General features: G+C 47.4%; 2 protein-coding genes across 6 annotated transcripts in view; one reads left to right on the top strand and one right to left on the bottom strand.

Moving 5' to 3' along the window:
* The window catches only part of NHSL1 (NHS like 1), a 340,732-nt gene that overhangs the window by 80,784 nt on the left and 240,936 nt on the right, over positions 1-19,012 (bottom strand). The gene's annotated exons all lie outside the window — the stretch shown is intronic.
* Positions 2,073-8,046, top strand: HEBP2 (heme binding protein 2). The gene is made up of 4 exons (XM_060167503.1): positions 2,073-2,239; positions 2,808-2,943; positions 3,686-3,866; positions 7,500-8,046. The coding sequence occupies exons 1-4, from the start codon at positions 2,141-2,143 to the stop codon at positions 7,696-7,698; spliced, it is 615 nt and encodes a 204-aa protein (XP_060023486.1). The 5' UTR covers positions 2,073-2,140; the 3' UTR covers positions 7,699-8,046.

Here is a 19,012-nt window from a genome sequence, read left to right as displayed (position 1 = left end):
CTGAATACCCAAAACAATCTTGAGAAAGAAAAACGGAGCTGGAGGAATCAGGCTTCCGGACTTCAGACTATACTACAAAGCTACAGTAATCAAGACAGTATGGAACTGGCACAAAAACAGAAATATAGATCAGTGGAACAGGATACAAGGCCCAGAGATAAACCCACACACATACGGTCACCTTATCTTTGATAAGGGAGGCAAGAGTATACAATGGAGAAAAGACAGCCTCTTCAATAAGTGGTGCTGGGAAAACTGGACAGCTACATGTAAAAGAATGAAATTAGAACCCTTCCTAACACAAACACAAAAATAAACTCAAAATGGATTACAGACATAAATGTAAGGACAGACACTATAAAACTCTTAGAGGAAAACATAGGCAGAACACTCTGTGACATAAATCATAGCAAGATCCTTTTTGACCCACCTCCTAGAGTAATGGAAATAAAAACAAAAATAAACAAATGGGACCTAATGAAACTTAAAAGCTTTTGCACAGCAAAGGAAACCATAAAAAAGATGAAATGACAACCCTCAGAATGGAAGAAAATATTTGCAAATGAAGCAACTGACAAAGGATTAATCTCCAAAATTTACAAGCAGCTCATGCAGCTCAATAACAAAAAACCCAATCCAAAAATGGACAAAAGACCTAAACAGACATTTCTCCAAACAATATATCCAGATTGCCAACAAACACATGAAAGGATGCTCAACATCACTAATCATTAGAGAAATGCAAATCAAAACTACAATGAGGGGCTTCCCTGGTGGCGCAGTGGTTGAGAGTCTGCCTGCCGATGCAGGGGACACGGGTTCCTGCCCCGGTCCGGGAAGATACCACATGCCGCGGAGCAGCTGGGCCCGTGAGCCATGTCCGCTGAGCCTGTGCATCCGGAGCCTGTGCTCCGCAACGGGAGAGGCCACAACAGTTAGAGGTCTGCGTACCGCAAAAAAAAAAAAAACTACAATGAGGTATCACCTCACACTGGTCACAACGCCCATCATCAAAAAATCTACAAACAATAAATGCTGGGGAGGGTGTGGAGAAAAGGGAACCCTCTTGCACTATTGGTGGGAATGTAAATTGGTACAGCCACTATGGAAAACAGTATGGAGGTTCCTTAATAAACTAAAAATAGTACTACCATATGACCCAGCAATCCCACTACAGGGCATATACCCTGAGAAAACCATGATTCAAAAAGAGACATGTACCACAGTGTTCTTTGCAGCACTATTTACAATAGCCAGGACACGGAAGCAACCTAAGTGTCCATCGACAGATGAATGGATAAAGAAGATGTGGCACATATATACAATGGAATATCACTCAGCCATAAAAAGAAACGAAATTCAGTTATTTGTGATGAGGTGGATGGACCTAGAGTCTATCATACAGAGTGAAGTAAATCAGAAAGACAAAAACAAATACCGTATGCTAACACATATATATGGAATCTTAAAAAAAATTGTTCTTATAAACCTAGGGGCAGGACAGGAATAAAGACACAGACGTAGAGAATGGACTTGAGGGCACAGGCAGGGGGAAGGGTAAGCTGGGACGAAGTAAGAGAGTAGCATGGACATATATATACTACCAAATGTAAAATAGATAGCTAGTGGGAAGCAGCTGCATGGCACTGGGAGAACAGCTGGGTGCTTTGTGACCACCTAGAGAGGTGGGATAGGGAGGGTGGGAGGGAGACAGAAGAGGGAGGGGATATGGAGATATTCCTATGCATATAGGTGATTCACTTTGTTATACGTTAGAAACTAACACAACACTGTAAAGCAATTATACTCCAATAACGATGTTAAAAAAAAGAAAAAGAAAAAGAAAATAAGGGTGGGGAAGGGAGAACGCCCCCCGAAGAAAGCCTGGCCAAGCAGACCCTGCCATCGGGTCTCCTCGGGGACCCGCATGGGAGCGGCCGGCCAGGCTTGGGATCGCGGTAGCAGCGCCCCCTCCCGGCCTGGGCCCCGCAGTGCCCCGCGGACTCGGGGCTCCTGCAGTGTGTAGAGGGGGCCGGGCGTCTACGGGGCGGGGACTCGGGGACACGCAGGCGGGGCGGTCCCGAGTGGCCCCCTTCCGGCGCAGCTCACCGGCCTCTTCCTCGGAGTGTCGGCGCTGCCCATGGCCGAGGTGCTGGAGCCCGATCCCGGGGCAGCCGAGGGCTCGGAGGCTCTCGCAGAGACGCCGGGCTGGGAAGCCCCGGAGGACGCGAGTCCCCAGGTAGGCTCCACCCGCGGGCGCGAAGAGTGAGGGCCGGGGGGGTGGGCAGCGTGGGGCTGTCCTCGAGGTGATCTTCAATGCGGCCGGAGGGTCCCATAGGTTTAACTTAAAAGCACATTTTTAAAAATGGTCAGAGTCCCTAGCTCCATTCCTGCACAAACGGGAAGATGCGGTCGGTAAGCCGTAGTTACCCCCAGGCACTGGCCACATCTCAATTTCTTTCCTTTGTGGTTAAAAAAAAAAAAAAATCGACCACGTCCCAAAACCTGCGATGGGACCCTCCGGGCGGGGGCGGAACAGTTGCTTGCTTTTAACCCGAATCGAGCCGACTCTCCCTACCCGTGCTTGTGGGGCAGAGGCCGCCTGCGTCTCTAATCCAAAGATGGGAGCCGCGGGGGAGGAGCCCTGCCCGGTGCTGGGAAGCCAGAACCTCCGGCCGGACCCCAGGGGAGCGCAGCCCCTGGACTGGCTGTCCCAGGTGGACCCGAGATCAAGGTACCTGTACTGTTGCATCTCACGTTCTGCCTTCTTAGAATTGCTTCCCCAAGTTCCCCCTGTTCCATCTTAGCCTGGAAGTTATGAGATCCGACACTACGGACCTGCGAAGTGGGTCAGCACTTCGGTTGAGTCTATGGACTGGGATTCGGCCATGCAGACTGGCTTCACAAGGCTGAACGGCTACATTCAAGGCAAAAACGAGAAAGGTGAAGGCACTTTACCTTGTAATTATACACACTATTGTGGTTGAGTGCCCTGGCTTATTGAGTTTTCGCTGATTAAATAAATACCTTTTAGAATAGAAAAATAACCAGATCGTCAAAGACTTAATGTTTGAAGAGGAGGACTCTGCTCAGGACCCGAGGCGTCTAGAGGAGTGTAGTACTGGGCAGTGCTTTTTAGCCTCTGTTCTCCTTGTTTGTGGTTCTGCTGGATGAACTGGGCCTCTGTGTAAGTAAGCATTAAGGCCTTTTCATGGCTAATGCTTTGAGATAATTTGGTGACTGACTGGTAGAGTAAGAGACATTAGGAGGCAGGAAGGGTCAAAGAACACAAGATCCAGGGTGTCAAGATATATCTTCTGGTTTGGCTCTCATGCTATTTGTTTTAGCAGGTCACTTAGCCAATGGGACCTCTGTTTCTGAATTGTAAAAGTAAAGAATGAACTGGACTATGTTATCTCTCATTTCCCCTTCTATCCCTAAAACTATGGAATTTATTAACGAAAAATATTAATAATACAGAAAGTGTTTAATGTGGGCAGTGGATAATTGTCATTTTGCCCTTATTATTTTTTTTAAGATGAAAATTATCTTAAAGTTTAAATATTTATGTCAAGTAAATCAAGAAACTCAGGTCAAAAAATAAGTTTTTAAATGTAGTCATAAATACACTAAATCTGCTTTCACGGTCTCCTTTGCATTTAAATATATATTTTTTGTGGCACAGAGATGAAAATAAAGATGACCGCTCCAGTGACAAGCTACGTGGAGCCCGGTTCAGGTCCTTTTAGCGAGTCTACCATTACCATTTCCCTGTATATCCCCTCTGAACAGCAATCTGATCCCCCCAGGCCTTCAGAGTCAGATGTCTTCATTGAAGACAGAGCTGAAATGACGGTGTTTGTACGGTAAGTGGTAGATAATTTATAGCCTTTCTGACTGTTGGTTTTACTTGCGGGCACTCATAGTTTAGCTCCTGTGCAGCTTAGCTCCTATGCTTTTCCCCCTTCCATAAAAACAGGTCTAATGCATTTCGTGGTGTTTTCCTAGTGACTTAGTTTTATACGTTACTAAGGGTCCTTTACAAGAAATAACTTGTATTTTATTTATCAGAAGGCTGACGCACACCTTCCACAGATAAGACGCAATACAAACATACACCGGACCTTCCCCCACAAAAGCAAAAGACTGTCCTTACCTGCCCTCTAGTTAAATTTGGAGAAAAATACCTTAAAACAGTGCATGGTACCCCTCCTCTCAACTAGTAGCTTCTGATAGCCTCAAACTCTTCCCTTTGTTCCCCCAGCCCAAAGGATGGCAGCTGCTTCCCGCAGTGACTGCCTCTGTTGGTTGGTTTACTGGTTCCTTACTCTGACCTTACAGTGCCTGTCTCAGTAAAGCGACTAATCAGCCTGCCGGCCTCCCCAGCAAGGACTGTCGTAGCCATCGGCAGCACACTCAGCCCCTGAATCTGGCCCATTCGCCTTAGAAAGGGGTGTGATTCCGTTCCCTTCCTCCCCACAGTTACTTGCTCGGGCCCTCACCTTACAGGGACCGCAGCTGAGTCCTCTTTGCTACCCCAGTGCTCGGCACATGCCTGACACCAGATACTCCGACGTTTTTCAGTCTCAGGTTCCACTCCGAGAGCCTCCCAGCTGTTCTCTCTGCCCACCAGTCTCCTCTCCCTGGCCCTCCACTCTGGAACGCCGATCGTTCTCACAACGACAGCAACAAAACCCCAACCTGTTACTGTGTTTAAACATCTGTTGGCTTTTCCTCTTGCTTCCGCGTGACATTCAGACCGTTCTGCGTACTGCATCACCTGCAACACGCGGCCCAACCTGTCTCCCTGACAACTCCCCCCCCACCTCCCGCCCTTCACTGAGTAGGCTGAGTTCCTCCACGTGTCTGTACCTTTGACCTTAGGCAAGTTACTGAGACTTTGCTTGACAAAAATCTCATCTGTAAGATGTGTCTAATCACAGTACCTACCTACTATCTCACAGGGTTGCCATGAAGATCAGATGAGTTAATTTACCTAAAATACGTAGAACATGAGCATGATATTACTACCAGCTCCAGCTCCCTCTTTCTTCTCTTCCTAGAGAGCCTACTTTCATCCTTCAGGACTTAGATCAATTGGTACCTTGTCTGTGATGCCTTCCTCAGTTTCTCCAGTCAGCCAGCCTCTCGGTGCTATGATTCTAAATTCTAATGACCTGCTGATAGACTGTAATTTCCTCAAGAATATAGCAACACGTTACTCTGCCCATATCCTTCGGCTGCTGGTGAGGCAGGTGTGTGTGGGGAGGCTCAGTATATGTCTGTGTCCTGAATAAAGCCGTGGATAGATCATTGTAGAACAACGTGTATTCAGAGGACAAAAGATGATTTCTAAGTAAGAGGCTCAAGATTTGATTTCAAGGAAGAAGTGGAATCTGAAACAGATTCCCTTTAGGCAGAACATTCCTTAAGGAAATAAATAATAAATTTAGGAGCAGAAATGTTTCCTAACACATGGTTCAGAATTATCATCATCAGTCAACATGATGGAAATTATAGAACAGATTTATCAATTTATCTTCAACGTTTTGTTTTATATACATGTGCATACACAGATTCCTCTACTTACTCAACTGGAATTTAAAAGGTACTGCAGGCCAGGAATGACTAGGTGCCTGGTAGACATTGTTGAACAGAACAGGCCTGGTTCATACCCTCGAGACCTTACATCTTATCTGAGGAATGGTAGGAATGATCTTTTCCACTGGCATATTGATAATAAACCTTATTTATGCTAAAGAAGGCATATTAGGAATGTTTTTGTGTCTGTTTTTCCTATTCTCAGCCTTCAAATTCATCATGTTTACATTTCAGCAACTCAGCTAGGTCGGTGTGCTGTCATGATTTAATCTCAGGGTATTTTTGTTTATATACTTTAAAATCTACACTTAAACTTCTATTTTCCTACTTTTTATGCAAATCTTTTGACTGTCTTTTCATCCCCATCCTCTTAGCAACCTCCTAACTGGCTCCTTCTCTTCAATCTAGTTTCCATCTCTCTGCCTATATTCTTACCCAGAACTAATCAAGTTACTTTTCTGCTTTTCCAACATCCTTTGGAATAATCTCAAAAGGCCTTAGGATGATGTACAAGGTTCCTCCTTCCAGCTCTGACTCACCTTTCTTTCTTTCTTTCTTTTCTTAATTAATTAATTTATTTTTGGCTGTGTTGGGTCTTCGTTGCTGCATGTGGGCTTTCTCTAGTTGCAGCGAGCAGGGGCTACTCTTCGTTGTGGTGCGCGGGCTTCTCATTGCAGTGGCTTCTCTTGTTGCGGAGCACGTGCTCTAGGCACGTGGGCTCAGTATTTGTGGCATGTGGGCTCAGTAGTTGTGGCATGTGGGCTCTAGAACGCAGGCTCAGTAATTGTGGCGCACGGGCCCAGCCGCTCCGCGGCATGTGGGATCTTCCCGGACCAGGGCTCGAACCCGTGTCCCCTGCCTTGGCAGGCGGATTCTCAACCACTGCGCCACCAGGGAAGTCCTGACTCACCTTTCTGACCTCATTTTATGCCTCATTATGAAATTGCTTTGTATTTCTGGACTTTTGTTCTTTTCTTATCTCTCCCCTTTCTCTGCCCAGCAAAACTATCCTCCATTCCAGGCCCCACTCAGAGACACACCTTGCCCCGATGTAATCATATCCTCAGTGTTCCCAAGCACTTTGATTCTGTCTCTGTTAAAGCTTTTCTCAGACTGTATAGAGCTGCCAAAATGTCCATCTCTTCCATATAGGGTCAAAACTTATGTTCATCTGTAATACAGTGCCTGCCCTTTTTCTAAGGAGAAAAAGAAAGGGGAAATGTTTGATAGAAAATGGAAAGACTGGGGCTTCCCTGGTGGCACAGTGGTTGAGAGTCTGCCTGCCGATGCAGGGGACACGGGTTCGTGCCCCGGTCCGGGAAGATCCCACATGCCGCGGAGTGGCTGGGCCCGTGAGCCATGGCCGCTGGGCCTGCGCGTCTGGAGCCTGTGCTCTGCAACGGGAGAGGCCACAGCAGTGAGAGGCCCGCGTAGCGCAAAAAAAAAAAAAAAAGAAAAGAAAATGGAAAGACTGAAAGGGAGGCTGCTAAGGGGGATTCATTGTGGCTCTCTGACCGGGAGCATCAGTAGTACAGGAGACTGTTGGAAATGCAGGCTCTTGGGCCCCAGCCCAGACGTCCTGAACCTGCCTTTTCCCAGGTGACTCGCATGCACATTAGAGCTTGAGAAGTACAGAGTTAGAGCACAAGATGGCATAACTTCCAAATCTGCCCAACAGCTGGGACGTATTGCCTCCTCCTGGGTCCCCTCAGTGCGTGTGAGGTCACGCTGAGCCTGGGAACCAGAGGAAGGGGACAGTCAGTTCAGCTGCCTAGAGGGAGGGGCTTTGAAACCGCACTCCATCCAGGTTTCCTTGTATCAGCTCCCACTTTTCTTCTTAGACTGACCTTCACATCAGTATTAAAATCATTTATGGTCATTTACTTTCTCCTTTGTAGGTCTTTCGATGGATTCTCTAGTGCCCAAAGGAATCAAGAACAACTCTTGACATTAGCAAGCATTTTGAGGGAAGAAGGAAAAGTTTTCGATGAAAAGGTTTACTACACCGCAGCCTACAACAGTCCTTTCGAATTGCTTGATAGAAAAAATGAGGTGTGGTTGATTCAGAAAAAAGAACCCTCCAAAGAAAAGGAATGAGCAAATGAGAGGAAGGTACATTGCCGGGGCAAAACCTCTGTTTAACATAGACGTCAACATTACCCATAAGCAAAACGTGTCTAGTAGCTCTACCTGAGAGTACTACTATGAATTGAGCTTATTTCCACTGTGCCTTTTTAATGCTTGAAGCTTTAGATACACAGATAACAGGGGACAGTATTCTATAAACATGTAAATCGATCTTTATTTCTATGAGGCTCCAGGGAAACGTCATGTTACTTCCCCCTTCTTCACTGTATCACAATCATGTTGCCTTATTTCTACTTGGATTTGTGTCAGTTGGATGTTACCTCCTCCAGATATTATCAATAAAAATGTTAAAGTTTATCCTATGTGGAACTACAAGGCCGTCAAGCCTAGAGAACTCAAGTTCAGTTGGAAACAAAAATCAAAGTGTCTTTTGCAGCTGCCGCTGTTACTTTTTCCGTTGAGCCCTCTTTCCTATCTGCCCGCTGCTCCCCACACACGAGAAAAGCTCTCACAATACTCAAAAGTGTTGCTAATATTCCGTTACAAAAAATAAATGTATGAAGTTAGGGACTTCCTATTTTATTTTGATACTCAAGAGAGGCATGTTTTTTCTGAAGAAATGTATACAAACATAGACTTTTACAATTCACTTGAGGGGCTTCCCTGGCGGTGGGTGCAGTGGTTGAGAATCCGCCTGCCAATGCAGGGGACATGGGTTCGGGCCCTGGTCTGGGAAGATCCCACGTGCCACGGAGCAACTGAGCCCGTGAGCCACAACTACTGAAGCCCTTGTGCCTAGATCCCGTGCTCCACAACAAGGGAAGCCACCACATTGAGCGGCCCGCGCACCACAACTAAGAGTGGCCCGTGCTCTCTGCAACTAGAGGAAGCCCGTGCGCAGCAACGAAGACCCAACGCATCCAAAAAAAAAAAAAAAAAAAAAAAAAAAATTCACTTGAATTTTTAAAGTATTTTATGCAGTATTTTTATATACTGAATCAGTATATAAAAATGATTCAGTATTCAAAGAGGGGTTTGCTGCAAAATCAAAGAGGTTGAAATTTGGACCTAATTGTATTGGAACACGCTTGTCCTGGAGAAGAGTGTCAATATCTGGAAGCCTGTCATGGGAAGGTCATAGCTTTGCTGTGGGCTCCTAGTGGATGACGGTTGTAGGCACGAAGGAGAAAAGCACCTTGGAGCTCAGTGACTTCCCAATAGGTAAAGCTGCCCACGAATGACATTACTTCCCGTTTCCATCATTGTGTGTGTTCAAGCAGGCACGTGATCACTTATGTGGCAGGTGTGGGTCTCCAGTGGCTGAAAGGGTGGGGCCGGATGATGCTCAAGGTCCCTGCAGCCCCAACATTATATGGTGTCTCTTAAAATTAATCTCCCTAACCTGGGTACACTAGACCAACGTACCTAGAGTTAATGGTTTCCATAGCTAACATTTATGGATTGCCTTCTAGGTGTAGCTTTCTAAGCATTTCACCTGAATTCCCACAGTCGACCCTCAGAACAACCCTGTGTGCCACCTTGTGTCATCTCCGTTTCACAGATGAGGACATTGAGGCACAGAGATGTAAGGTAACTTGCCTCCAGCTGGAGCCGTAAGGGCAGAGGCCGATTCCATCCCAGGCAGTCGGACTCCTGGGTCCAGACTGCTAACCACTGCGCCCACTGGCAGCCAGTGTTCTAGAGTGCAGCTTTCTCAGGCCATCAGTGGGCTAGGACTGTGTTGAGGGGTCCTTCCTGCGTGTCATGCATGCATAATCAACGTGATTATGACCTCAGAGATACCTTTTAGATTATAATTTTTGATACAAAACAAGCTAGGTTTCCGGTTTTGAAATTATTATATAGATAGAATTTTTTAAGTCTTAGGCAATTATTTTCCAAAGGTATTTGCTTGCATTGATTATTTTTTTATTCTTTGCATTTTTGTGTTTGCCAAAAAGAAATTAAATTTCTTTCTTAGCTCATTTACCAAAACCAACTGTGGGTCACCTTCTAGCCCTCCTACTAATGAAAGTCCACAGTACTCGCCTCTACTGGTATGAGGTAAATATTTATATATTTACCCCATAGTTCTATAAAAATAGACATCTCTTATGAAGTAACTTCCATTTTAAATGAGAAGAGCATATGTCTGATTGCCAAGATTTAGTTGTAATCTGAAACATGTTCCATAAAAACGCGATTTTGTACTATTCATTCCAAGGTATCCCATTTTCCCCTCCTGGTCCATAAATCATAAATAAAACATTTTTCAGCCCTCAATTAATCCAGACCAGAGAGTATTTCTCACAGCAATGAATCAGTTATTTTAATTATGTGGCTGGCACTGACTACAAAATATCCCTCAACATTTCTACTGAGATTTTCCTTCTCTTATCAATAGGAAATTCATGTCTAGATTCCTTTCCGAGCCTAAACCATCCACCTTTCCTGTTGGTCTAACTCATGCTCCATCAATTAGGCCTTCTCCCATCTTCAGGCTCTCCCTCCAACATGCTCCAATCACTCTGCTTACCAACAGGCTCTGATTTGGCTTGATCCTCCCAGCTCCCCAGAATAACATCCTAGTTCCCCCTAGACCCTTACATAGGACAATAATTCCCATTTCTCCCTTACCTTGATTATCCAGTTTCTCTGGAAAGAGTTGTCCAGAGGCTTCCTTGCAGCTCTAGGCTGTGAGGAGGTATCTCAGGGACCATGACAGGGATTTAAGGTGGGCAACACCCCTCCACCACCACCACTGTGCTTCCCACAGACCCAACCACGTTAGTCTACGTGTATGTCAATTTTTCATGCTTTTAAAAGCCTGAAAACAATCCTTTAAACTGAGTGCATTCATTCATTCCTTTCTAGTCATCACTTAACCCTCTAAAAATCTTGCTTTTCCTCCTAAATATTTCACTGGAATGCCATTTATTTTCATTCGTTCTTCAAGAAGCCTTATGGAGTCCCTCCTGGGTCGCAGGCTCTGCACACTATTCCAGGGGCTGGGCTATGGTGACAGGCAGAAATGCCCCCAACAGTGGCTGTACCCGTCAAATCCAACCACGTCTTCCACTCTCCTACTCAGTCCACCTTCCAGCTGAGAATACAACAGTGAACAGGACACGCAGGGCCCCTGTCCTTGTGAAGTGTTCTGGAGAGCGAGTGAGTGCAAATACCAATGGGGCAGTGAGCTAGGGTGTGGCTGGGCGGAGTGCAGTGGCTGTCACGTGGGCGGGCAGGCCAGGCCTCCGGAGGAAGAGACATGAGATCTGAATGATGAGAAGGAGCCACTCAGATGACAGCCTGGGGGCGGGGGAAGCCTTTTGAGCAGAGGTGATGTGTCAAAGGGAGAAGCCCCCTTCAGTATCCAGAACAAAGCTGCACATACTGCTTGCTGAGCAGGGAGCGCTGTGCTTGCGGGACACGGTCTCTCTGGACACAGAAAACGCTGACTTGTACGGAGCTTCTGGAAGTGCAGAGTTCAAGGATTAGCGGACTTTCGGAATCACTTAGGAACTGATTGAGCTTTAGCTGTGGAGGTGCGGTTACCAGAGCAGGGTCGCTGCTGCTGAGCGTGATTTAGGAGCCTGGTTCAGAGGCGAGGTTACTGAAGCGAAGCTGTCATCAGTCACTTCTGGTACTTATTTCTGATTGTGGCCAAAGAATGGGCATCTCTCTTCTGGGATTTGGAGTCATGGCCGGCAAGCACGGGGTGGCGGCATGCCACTCGGATCCACCTTCAGGAAAGGACGGCTGGCCAGCTGTGAGGGGTGTGGTTAGCCGATGTCTCCAGCTGTGACTTTCTTCAGGATCCACTGCCGATTTCAAGATAAGGACACACTATTTTCAGGGGGTACCTAGCCTACAACGGAGCGAGGCAGGAGGAGCTGATGGCGTGCTTTTTTACTGGCATCTTTCAGCCAAAGACTGGGCACGCTGGTGGTACAAAGGCCTAGCCACTTCTGTCCGACTCGGGACCCTTCCTATAAAGAGTCTTTGCTCCAGAGCTCCCTGGCAGGCTCGTAGAAAGTGTCAGATCTGTGTTGCAGTCTGACAGCTCCCCTGCCCAATCTCGTTTTTCCTTTCTCCTCTCACTGGTATGACATTGCCATACACCTTTTGTACTCCCAACTCTGTGTCAGCATCGAACTAGCACAGCTGGTATCAGTGTGGCCCCAAGACTGTGGGCAGTAAGACAGCGTTTGGGGGACTGGGTCATGCACTGCCTGGCTGGTTACGAGTTCCCCATCCCTGTGGACAGGCCGTACATACACAGCTCACGGCACGAGGCTGTCTAGTTATTAATCCCTTCAATGGAATAGCTTACTGGTGAAGAGGAATGCAGTGACTGGTGAATGATTCAGGAGCTTCAAAAATTAGGACTGGGGTAGATAATGAGTACAAGGACAATAGACTTGAATGGTTGTTACTAAGTTGGACTGTTGTCCTGCAGGTGGATAATGAAAAGTTGCGGTCAGTTAACGAAGAATGTAAAACTACATGTGAGGGCCAGCGCCTCTTTCATAGCTTGCTAAGAAGTCCTCACCTCACGCAGAAGGCCAGCATGAGGACTGGATGGTAAAAGGAATAACCACCAACGGATGTTCGGCCAAGCCCCATCTGCCGTGTCAAGGTCAGGACCAAACCTGGAACATGAAATGGGGACATCCGGTGGATGCCCCCAACAGTTTTGACTCCCTAAAAGTTTCTGAACATTCTGGGCCTGTGGAAGAGGCCCATCCTTCCCCCCATTAAGAGCTAGAACTACCCTCTCTCCCTCCTCCTGCCCTAATGTGAGGAAAGACAATGTAGAGGTCTTTCCCCCACAAGGCAACAGGTGCCTCTGGGAGCTGTCCCCACCCCATCTCCCGACTATCAGGCATTTACCCTAGGTTAAGTCACAGGATAACCTGGCAGAGGCCAGGCTGGGCCTGATGAAGGAAGAGACGGACGACGTGCAAAGGTTGCCGCATAACCTAGCCAACGGGTACTGGCAGGGGTCAGGAGAGTACCCTGGGAACTAGGCTCTGAAGGTGCTCAGTCACAGGTGCCAGGACACAAGACTGGATAAAGGAAGCTTATTGACGTGGGGCTATTGCTCTGGATATAGGAGTTAACACCATGAGTAGAACTCCAGGGGGTACAGCAAACTCACTGCTTTAGGGAGGCACCTAGTAGCCTGAAAAAGTGATAGAAATGTTGAAATGCCTGAACTGATGGAAGAGGTAATAGAGGAAGGACTGAAAAGGCTCACGGAAGGGGCATGCTGGAATGGGTATATCATAGGCGGCAACAAGGCCCATCGGATTTTTGTCGTAGTCTGTTTGGGCTGCTATAACAGAATACCATAGACTGAGTGGCTTAAACAAGAGAAATGTATTTCTCACAGTTCGGAAGGCTGGGAATTCCAAGATCAAGGTGCTGGTCAAATCAGTGCCTGGTGAGGGCCCACTTCCTGGCTTGTAATAGCCATCTTCTTCCTGTGTCCTCACGTGATGGAGAGGGAAGGGAAGCTCTGGTCTCTTTCTCTTTTCGTAAGGACACTAATCCTACCTTGGGGACTCCACTCTCATGACCTCACCTAAACCTAATTATCTCCCAAAGGCCCATCTCCAAATACCATCACCTTGGGTGCTAGGGCTTCAACATATACATTTGGGGTGGGCACAATTCAGTCCATAGACATTGTGTTCCACGAGAAGGCCCAGAAGAGCCATCATTTACCAAGGCCAGTAGCAATGCACTGGTAAGAGAGGTGTGAGCATCACCAAGGACTCTGTGGAGGATCTCCTCTGCAGGCTGGGCTGGCTGGAGAGGCTGGGGTGGAACTTGGCTTGCTGAGAGCAATGTGCGTGATGACGAGACCTTGCAGAGCCCAGGTGGCAGTGCTAACCACAAAAGTAAGGGTGCGTAAATTATATTAAACACCGAAGTCGAAATGGCAGCCAAGGGGGCCTGACCTGTGAAGTCTTACGGAGGTAGTTAATAGAACATGGCATTCCTAGGGGCAAAACGGAGAGGGTAACCAATAAGGTAATTCTTTATAATCAAAAGAGATCAAGGATGGATAAGCAGGGGGCTGAGATCACCTCCCCCCACACACACAAAAAAACCTCCAAGAAAACCCCACAAAACTGTGATCCCTTGCCCAGTTTCCAGACTCAAAACCCATTGACTGGGCCCTTAGGGGAACGGTCACTGCAATAGTTCAGTGTGTACAGTAATGATTCCCCTAGTGTTTTTCCAAAAGGTCCTATGGCCATTTACTCAGGTGGCTACACATCCGAGAAAGAAAAATATCCAGATACGCCGGGATTCAAACTGACATTTGATACCCAGAAGCTCAGTGTCATCCTAGTTCCCCTTCCCATTTAAAGTGGGAGCGTGTGGACGTCAGAAAAGAAATGGAGTACTAGTCAAAGTTTGGCTTCTAGTGGGTCCACTGGGTCTGCAAACCCTCATTGTTATTTCTCCAATCCCTGGATATATAATTAAGATTGACGTACTTGGCAGGGAGGATAAACCCACACTGATTCCTTGACCTGTGAAGTAAGAGTGTAAGTCTCTAAACCCCCTTTCCCTCAGCCAGGGTGGTAAGGAAAGCGGTACTCCCTTGAGCAATGCTCTTTAAAGCTCCCCAGATGAACATCCCTTTCTGGCCACGATGGTGAAACAGGAGCCAGACGTGGAAAGTCCATAGCACACCACTGTGATCTCTGAGAGAAGGGGAAGAAAGGGAAGTCCAGTGAGTGTTCAAGCTTACGGCCTGGAGGTATAGTTTCCAGGCAGCAAAGCAGGAAGGGGGGAGGAAGCCAAACAGAGGCCAGTGGTCTCACTGAGTTGAGGAGACCGGGACCAGTGGGATGGGACGCCAAGGTGGCTAGGACTTGTTGGGCCGAACAAAGGAGAGGAGGAACACACACAGAGCGCTCTGCAGATCCGCAGCGAGTCCCTCTGAGTCTTGGTGGAGCACTAATCTGTGAAGGTGTAAGAAGAAACTATCCCTGCCAAGAAACGAACAACCGGAAAGCAGCAGAACAAATGAGTCACAGATCACATGTGGGGCTGGGAATAGCTTTTGTTCCCACTAGCAAGAGTGGAAATAACTCATAGCGCACGGGGCATCAGGTAGAGTTTTCAAAAGGGTATGGTGTTCGTAGTGAGGGTAAATTGTCTCTAAACCAAAGGCTTCTCTGGAGCTCCCCTAACAAAGCTTAAAAGCCTTGAAAGGATCAAATGGATTCCAAAAGACTTGGCTGTGCACCAGAATAAAGCCTAATACTATTTAAAGGAATACAGTAAAATCTGTCGACGAGCAACCTACCATTCACAGTTCCCACCATCCAATAAAAAAATTACTGGAAAAATATGCAAAGAAACAGAAAAATATGACCCATAATTAGGGGGAATCAATCACTAAAAACACGTCCAGAAGGGGTAGATATGAAGGAATCAGCCACTTGGACCATGTGATATGGCAGACCCTAGGGTACTGGAGGTGTCAGTGGTGAAAAAAATTGCAGTGTGGAATTTATAAGACCCAGTGGGACCACACAACGCAGGTCCCTGGGGTCCTGAAGCAGGGCTGTGCTAAGTGCAGGAGAGAACCGCATGCTTTCTGAAAAGCAGCTTCTGGAGTGCTGTTGGGTCCTGGTAGAGATGGACCCATGAGACACCAAGTGATGATACATCCAGAGCTTCCCATCTTAGCTGGGCCCTGTCAGAAGCACCGCGTCCTAAGGTCTGTGGGACCTTAGGCGGTTCCATCATGAGATGGAAACGATACCTCGAGGAGCAGTCATGTGCAAGAGTGGAGCACGTGAGCAAGTGACATGAGCAGGTGGCCCAGATCCCCATGTCATTACGGTTGCCCCCACGTTGCTCCCTCCCTATGGCTGTTGGGACCTGTAAGATAGGCTGGAGGGGGGTGGGCAGGGACTTGAGCCTGCTTTTTGGTCAGTGGGTTGGCTTACTGTGGCCCGAGCTGGAGATGGACAGCAGTTGCATTACACCCCCATTCAGGGGTGACGTCGAAAGAAAGCTTCGAGAAAAAAAATCTTCTGCAAAACAAAAGGCAGAATTTTTGGTGATGGACCTGGTCACTCACTTCGTGAGAGAGAAAAGTTAAAATAGATATGGAATCTTGGCAGTGGCCAATGGCTTTTCCAACTGGTCAGGAGTTTGAAAAGAAAAAGAATGGAATTGAGACAAGGTCTGCGGGTAGAGGCATATGGTTAGACATCTGGGAACAGGCACAGAGCCTGAAAAACCGTATCATATGTTAAGGCCCGCTAGAAAGTACCCACTGGAAGAGGCACTAAACAACCAGGTAGATGAAATGACTTTGCCCGTTGGTATTAGCTCTTGTTGGTGCCCACCCCAGGGCTGGTACAATGGGCACACAAATATAGTGGCCGTGGTGGCAAAGATGGAGGCTATGCATGGACCCCCCAAAAATACAGACTCCCACTTACCAAGGCCAACCTAGATACTGCTGAATCTGAATGTCTAACCTGCCAGCAATACGTACCAATGCTGAGACCCTGGTAAGGCTGTCGGAAGCCTGACTTGTCATTTGATACCAAGTTGAGTATATTAGACTCATTCGTTCCTGGCAGGCCAGCAATTCATTGGCACCAGGGTTAACACCTATTCTGGGTATGCAGCTTTCTTTCCTGCTCACAGGGCCTTGCCCAGCACCACAGTCTAGAAACTTACAAAGTCTCTGATCCGCTGGCGTGGATTTACAGAACGTGTGATCTACACATCATAACATCCAATCAGGGAGAGTTAGCTCATGGCCGCAGGATCCACTGGTTCTCTGACACACTGCACCACCTAGAAGCTGCTGGCCTGATAGCATATTGGAATGACTTGTTTTAGTGCCTGGCTGGAGGCAATACCCTGCCAAGATGGGGCGCCATCTCCCAAACACAGTACACTTACTAGATCAGAGAACCTGTATGCTGCTGTGTCTATAATAGGAAGGACACGTGCATCTGGGAACCAAGGGGTAGAAGGAGGAGTGACCTCACTTATCATCAGTCACTCCCAATGAACCACTAGGGATGTAGGACTTTCCACCCCACAACTCTGCAGAGCCAGAGGTCCTTGTTCTCAGAGGTGTACACTCCCCATTGGCAACACAGCAAGGGTTCCATTGAACTTCAACCTACTGCTGCCAGCTGGGCTCTCTGGTCTTTTTGTATCCAGGGACCGGCAGGCAAGAAGAGTCACCACCTTGCCAGGGGCAACTGACCCTGAACTGTAGGCAAGCCTACAGTTGCATGAGGTGGGGAACTAGAGGGCCCACTTGGGGGACCCTTTGTACTCCTTCCCCAATTGTCTATCCACAGGCAAGTACAGCCACCCTGGCTCCCAGGATTTCAGAACACTCTGGAATGAGGGCTTGGTTCACACCATCGGAAAAGCCCCAAGCCCCACAGAGGTGATAGTTGAGGGTGAAAGGAATTTAGAGTGGAGGTGGGGGATGATAAGTGCCACTTGTGTCCTGGAGACTATTTGCTGGAAGGTTCTATAGTTGGTCCTATCAAATTCTTTTAAAATCTCTCCTCAGGAAGAGAGGTCCACCAGAGCCCTGGAGGAGCTGCTCTCCACACGCTTATGCGGAACTGGATCCAAACAGTGCAAGTGGTGGAGTGTGGCAGGCATGGAGATGTGCTATTATATATCCCCCCTCAAGAAAAGACTTGCCATCCAGCTGCAAGAAGTGTGCACGGTTGACAGCCTCCAACTCTTGGCTTCAAAAGGTCCACCTTAGCTTTCAAGCTGAGGCCATGCTATTTCTCAAGGCAGGCAGGATAAGTGGTCAGTGATTTCACTAAGCTGTGGAAATTGAGGGCACACTCTTCTCAGGGTGGCCTCTTGCAAAAGACCAAGCAGGACACTGATAAAGGACCTAGCTGACTGAGTAGTACTGCAGGGTGTTAGCTCTGCCCGCCCCATTCTCTTTCCTCCCTTTTCCTTTCAAATGTGTTACAGCGTCTACTTCCTAAGGAACCTAAACCAGCATAGAAATACAGGCACCTTTCTTTTCAATAGTTAGAATAAAGTCTCTAAGTCCAGAAGTAGCATCTATCAGGGCACAGAAAGAAGAATGAGGCGAACCTTTTGAGTGAGGGGAATAGTGGCAGATCTTAAAGGCCTTGCAGGCCACAGCTAGAAGTTAGAAGCCTATTCCAGTTGTAACATCTAGTCTTTGGAACGTTTCAAGCAGGGGAGTGCTTGAATTGTTTTTAAAAGCAATTTTGTAGGGTGAATTGAGGGTGGTTGAAGATGCATGATAAAGGGAAGAAAACCAGTTGGGAGGCTTCTGCAGTAGTCTGAGATAATAGTTTAGACCTGAGAGGTGGCAGTGGAACTGGTGAGAAGTGATTGGATTTGTGATATATTTTGGCAATATGGTTGACATGACTTGCTTCTGGTTTAGATGTGGGGTGAAAAGAGAGGCCATAAGGATGAGCCTAGACTTGGGGCCTGAGCCACTGTGTGAGTGGTAACGCCCACTGATAAAGGCTTGGATATATTTACGTTTAAAACACCTCTAAATGCAGATTCTGAGTAGGCAACTGATATACTGACGAAGTCAGGACCGGAGACACTCAGGAGTGAGGGGTATATATTACATTAATGTAACGCTATGGGATTAGATGCAGTTACCAAGGGAGAGAGTAGCTTGAGAAAAGGCTAAGACCCCAGGCAGGTCACATCATTCCCCTTCTTAAAAACCTTCATTGTTTCCCAGTACTACAAACATAACCCAAATTACCTGGGATGACATCCCAGGCCCTCTACATTCTTGCCTGAGATGACCTTTCCAGTCTCATGTCCCACTTCGTTTTTCTAGAGACTTCCTATTTTAGCTCCTTGGTTTCCTCTAAACACTTTGCTTCTGTGCCTCTGCTCATGCTATCCCCTCTGTTTGGAGTGTCTTTCGTTTGCCAGCTTCCCCTGTCCGGCAAAATCCTCCTCATTCGTACACTCTTAGCTCAGGTTCACCATAGCCAATCCCTCTCTTATCTTCCTCTGAGAACAGTACCACTCAACTGCAAAGCAGGTGACAAATGACTTACCCAGTGGGTCTGGAGGTAGACAGCCTGAGGCTGGTGCAGTGACTCTGGCTGTCATCAATGGACCAGGCTCCTTTCTCCTCCGCTTTCCACAACATGTGGCTTCTTCCGTCCTTATTGGTGCCTCAAAGGTTTCGAGAGTACTGTTCCTCCTCCAGCCTCCCACCCACTCTAGGGATAAAAGGAGGAAGGGGATGGCACCTACATAAGGAAAGCAACTCTCTTGG

This window comes from Lagenorhynchus albirostris, chromosome 12 (genome assembly GCF_949774975.1).
Source record: "Lagenorhynchus albirostris chromosome 12, mLagAlb1.1, whole genome shotgun sequence".
In the NCBI taxonomy this organism is placed as follows: Eukaryota; Metazoa; Chordata; class Mammalia; order Artiodactyla; family Delphinidae; genus Lagenorhynchus; species Lagenorhynchus albirostris.
Note: the sequence above shows the minus strand (reverse complement) of the source record. Positions and strands in the feature narration are given on the sequence as shown.

Bases quoted from the DNA above. Each gene is read 5' to 3' on its own strand.
- HEBP2 (XM_060167503.1), top strand. From the start codon at position 2,141: ATGGCCGAGGTGCTGGAGCCCGATCCCGGGGCAGCCGAGGGCTCGGAG. The intron at 2,944-3,685 runs GTGAAGGCACTT...TTTGTGGCACAG, and splicing joins TCAAGGCAAAAACGAGAAAG to AGATGAAAATAAAGATGACC. The intron at 3,867-7,499 runs GTAAGTGGTAGA...TCTCCTTTGTAG, and splicing joins GAAATGACGGTGTTTGTACG to GTCTTTCGATGGATTCTCTA.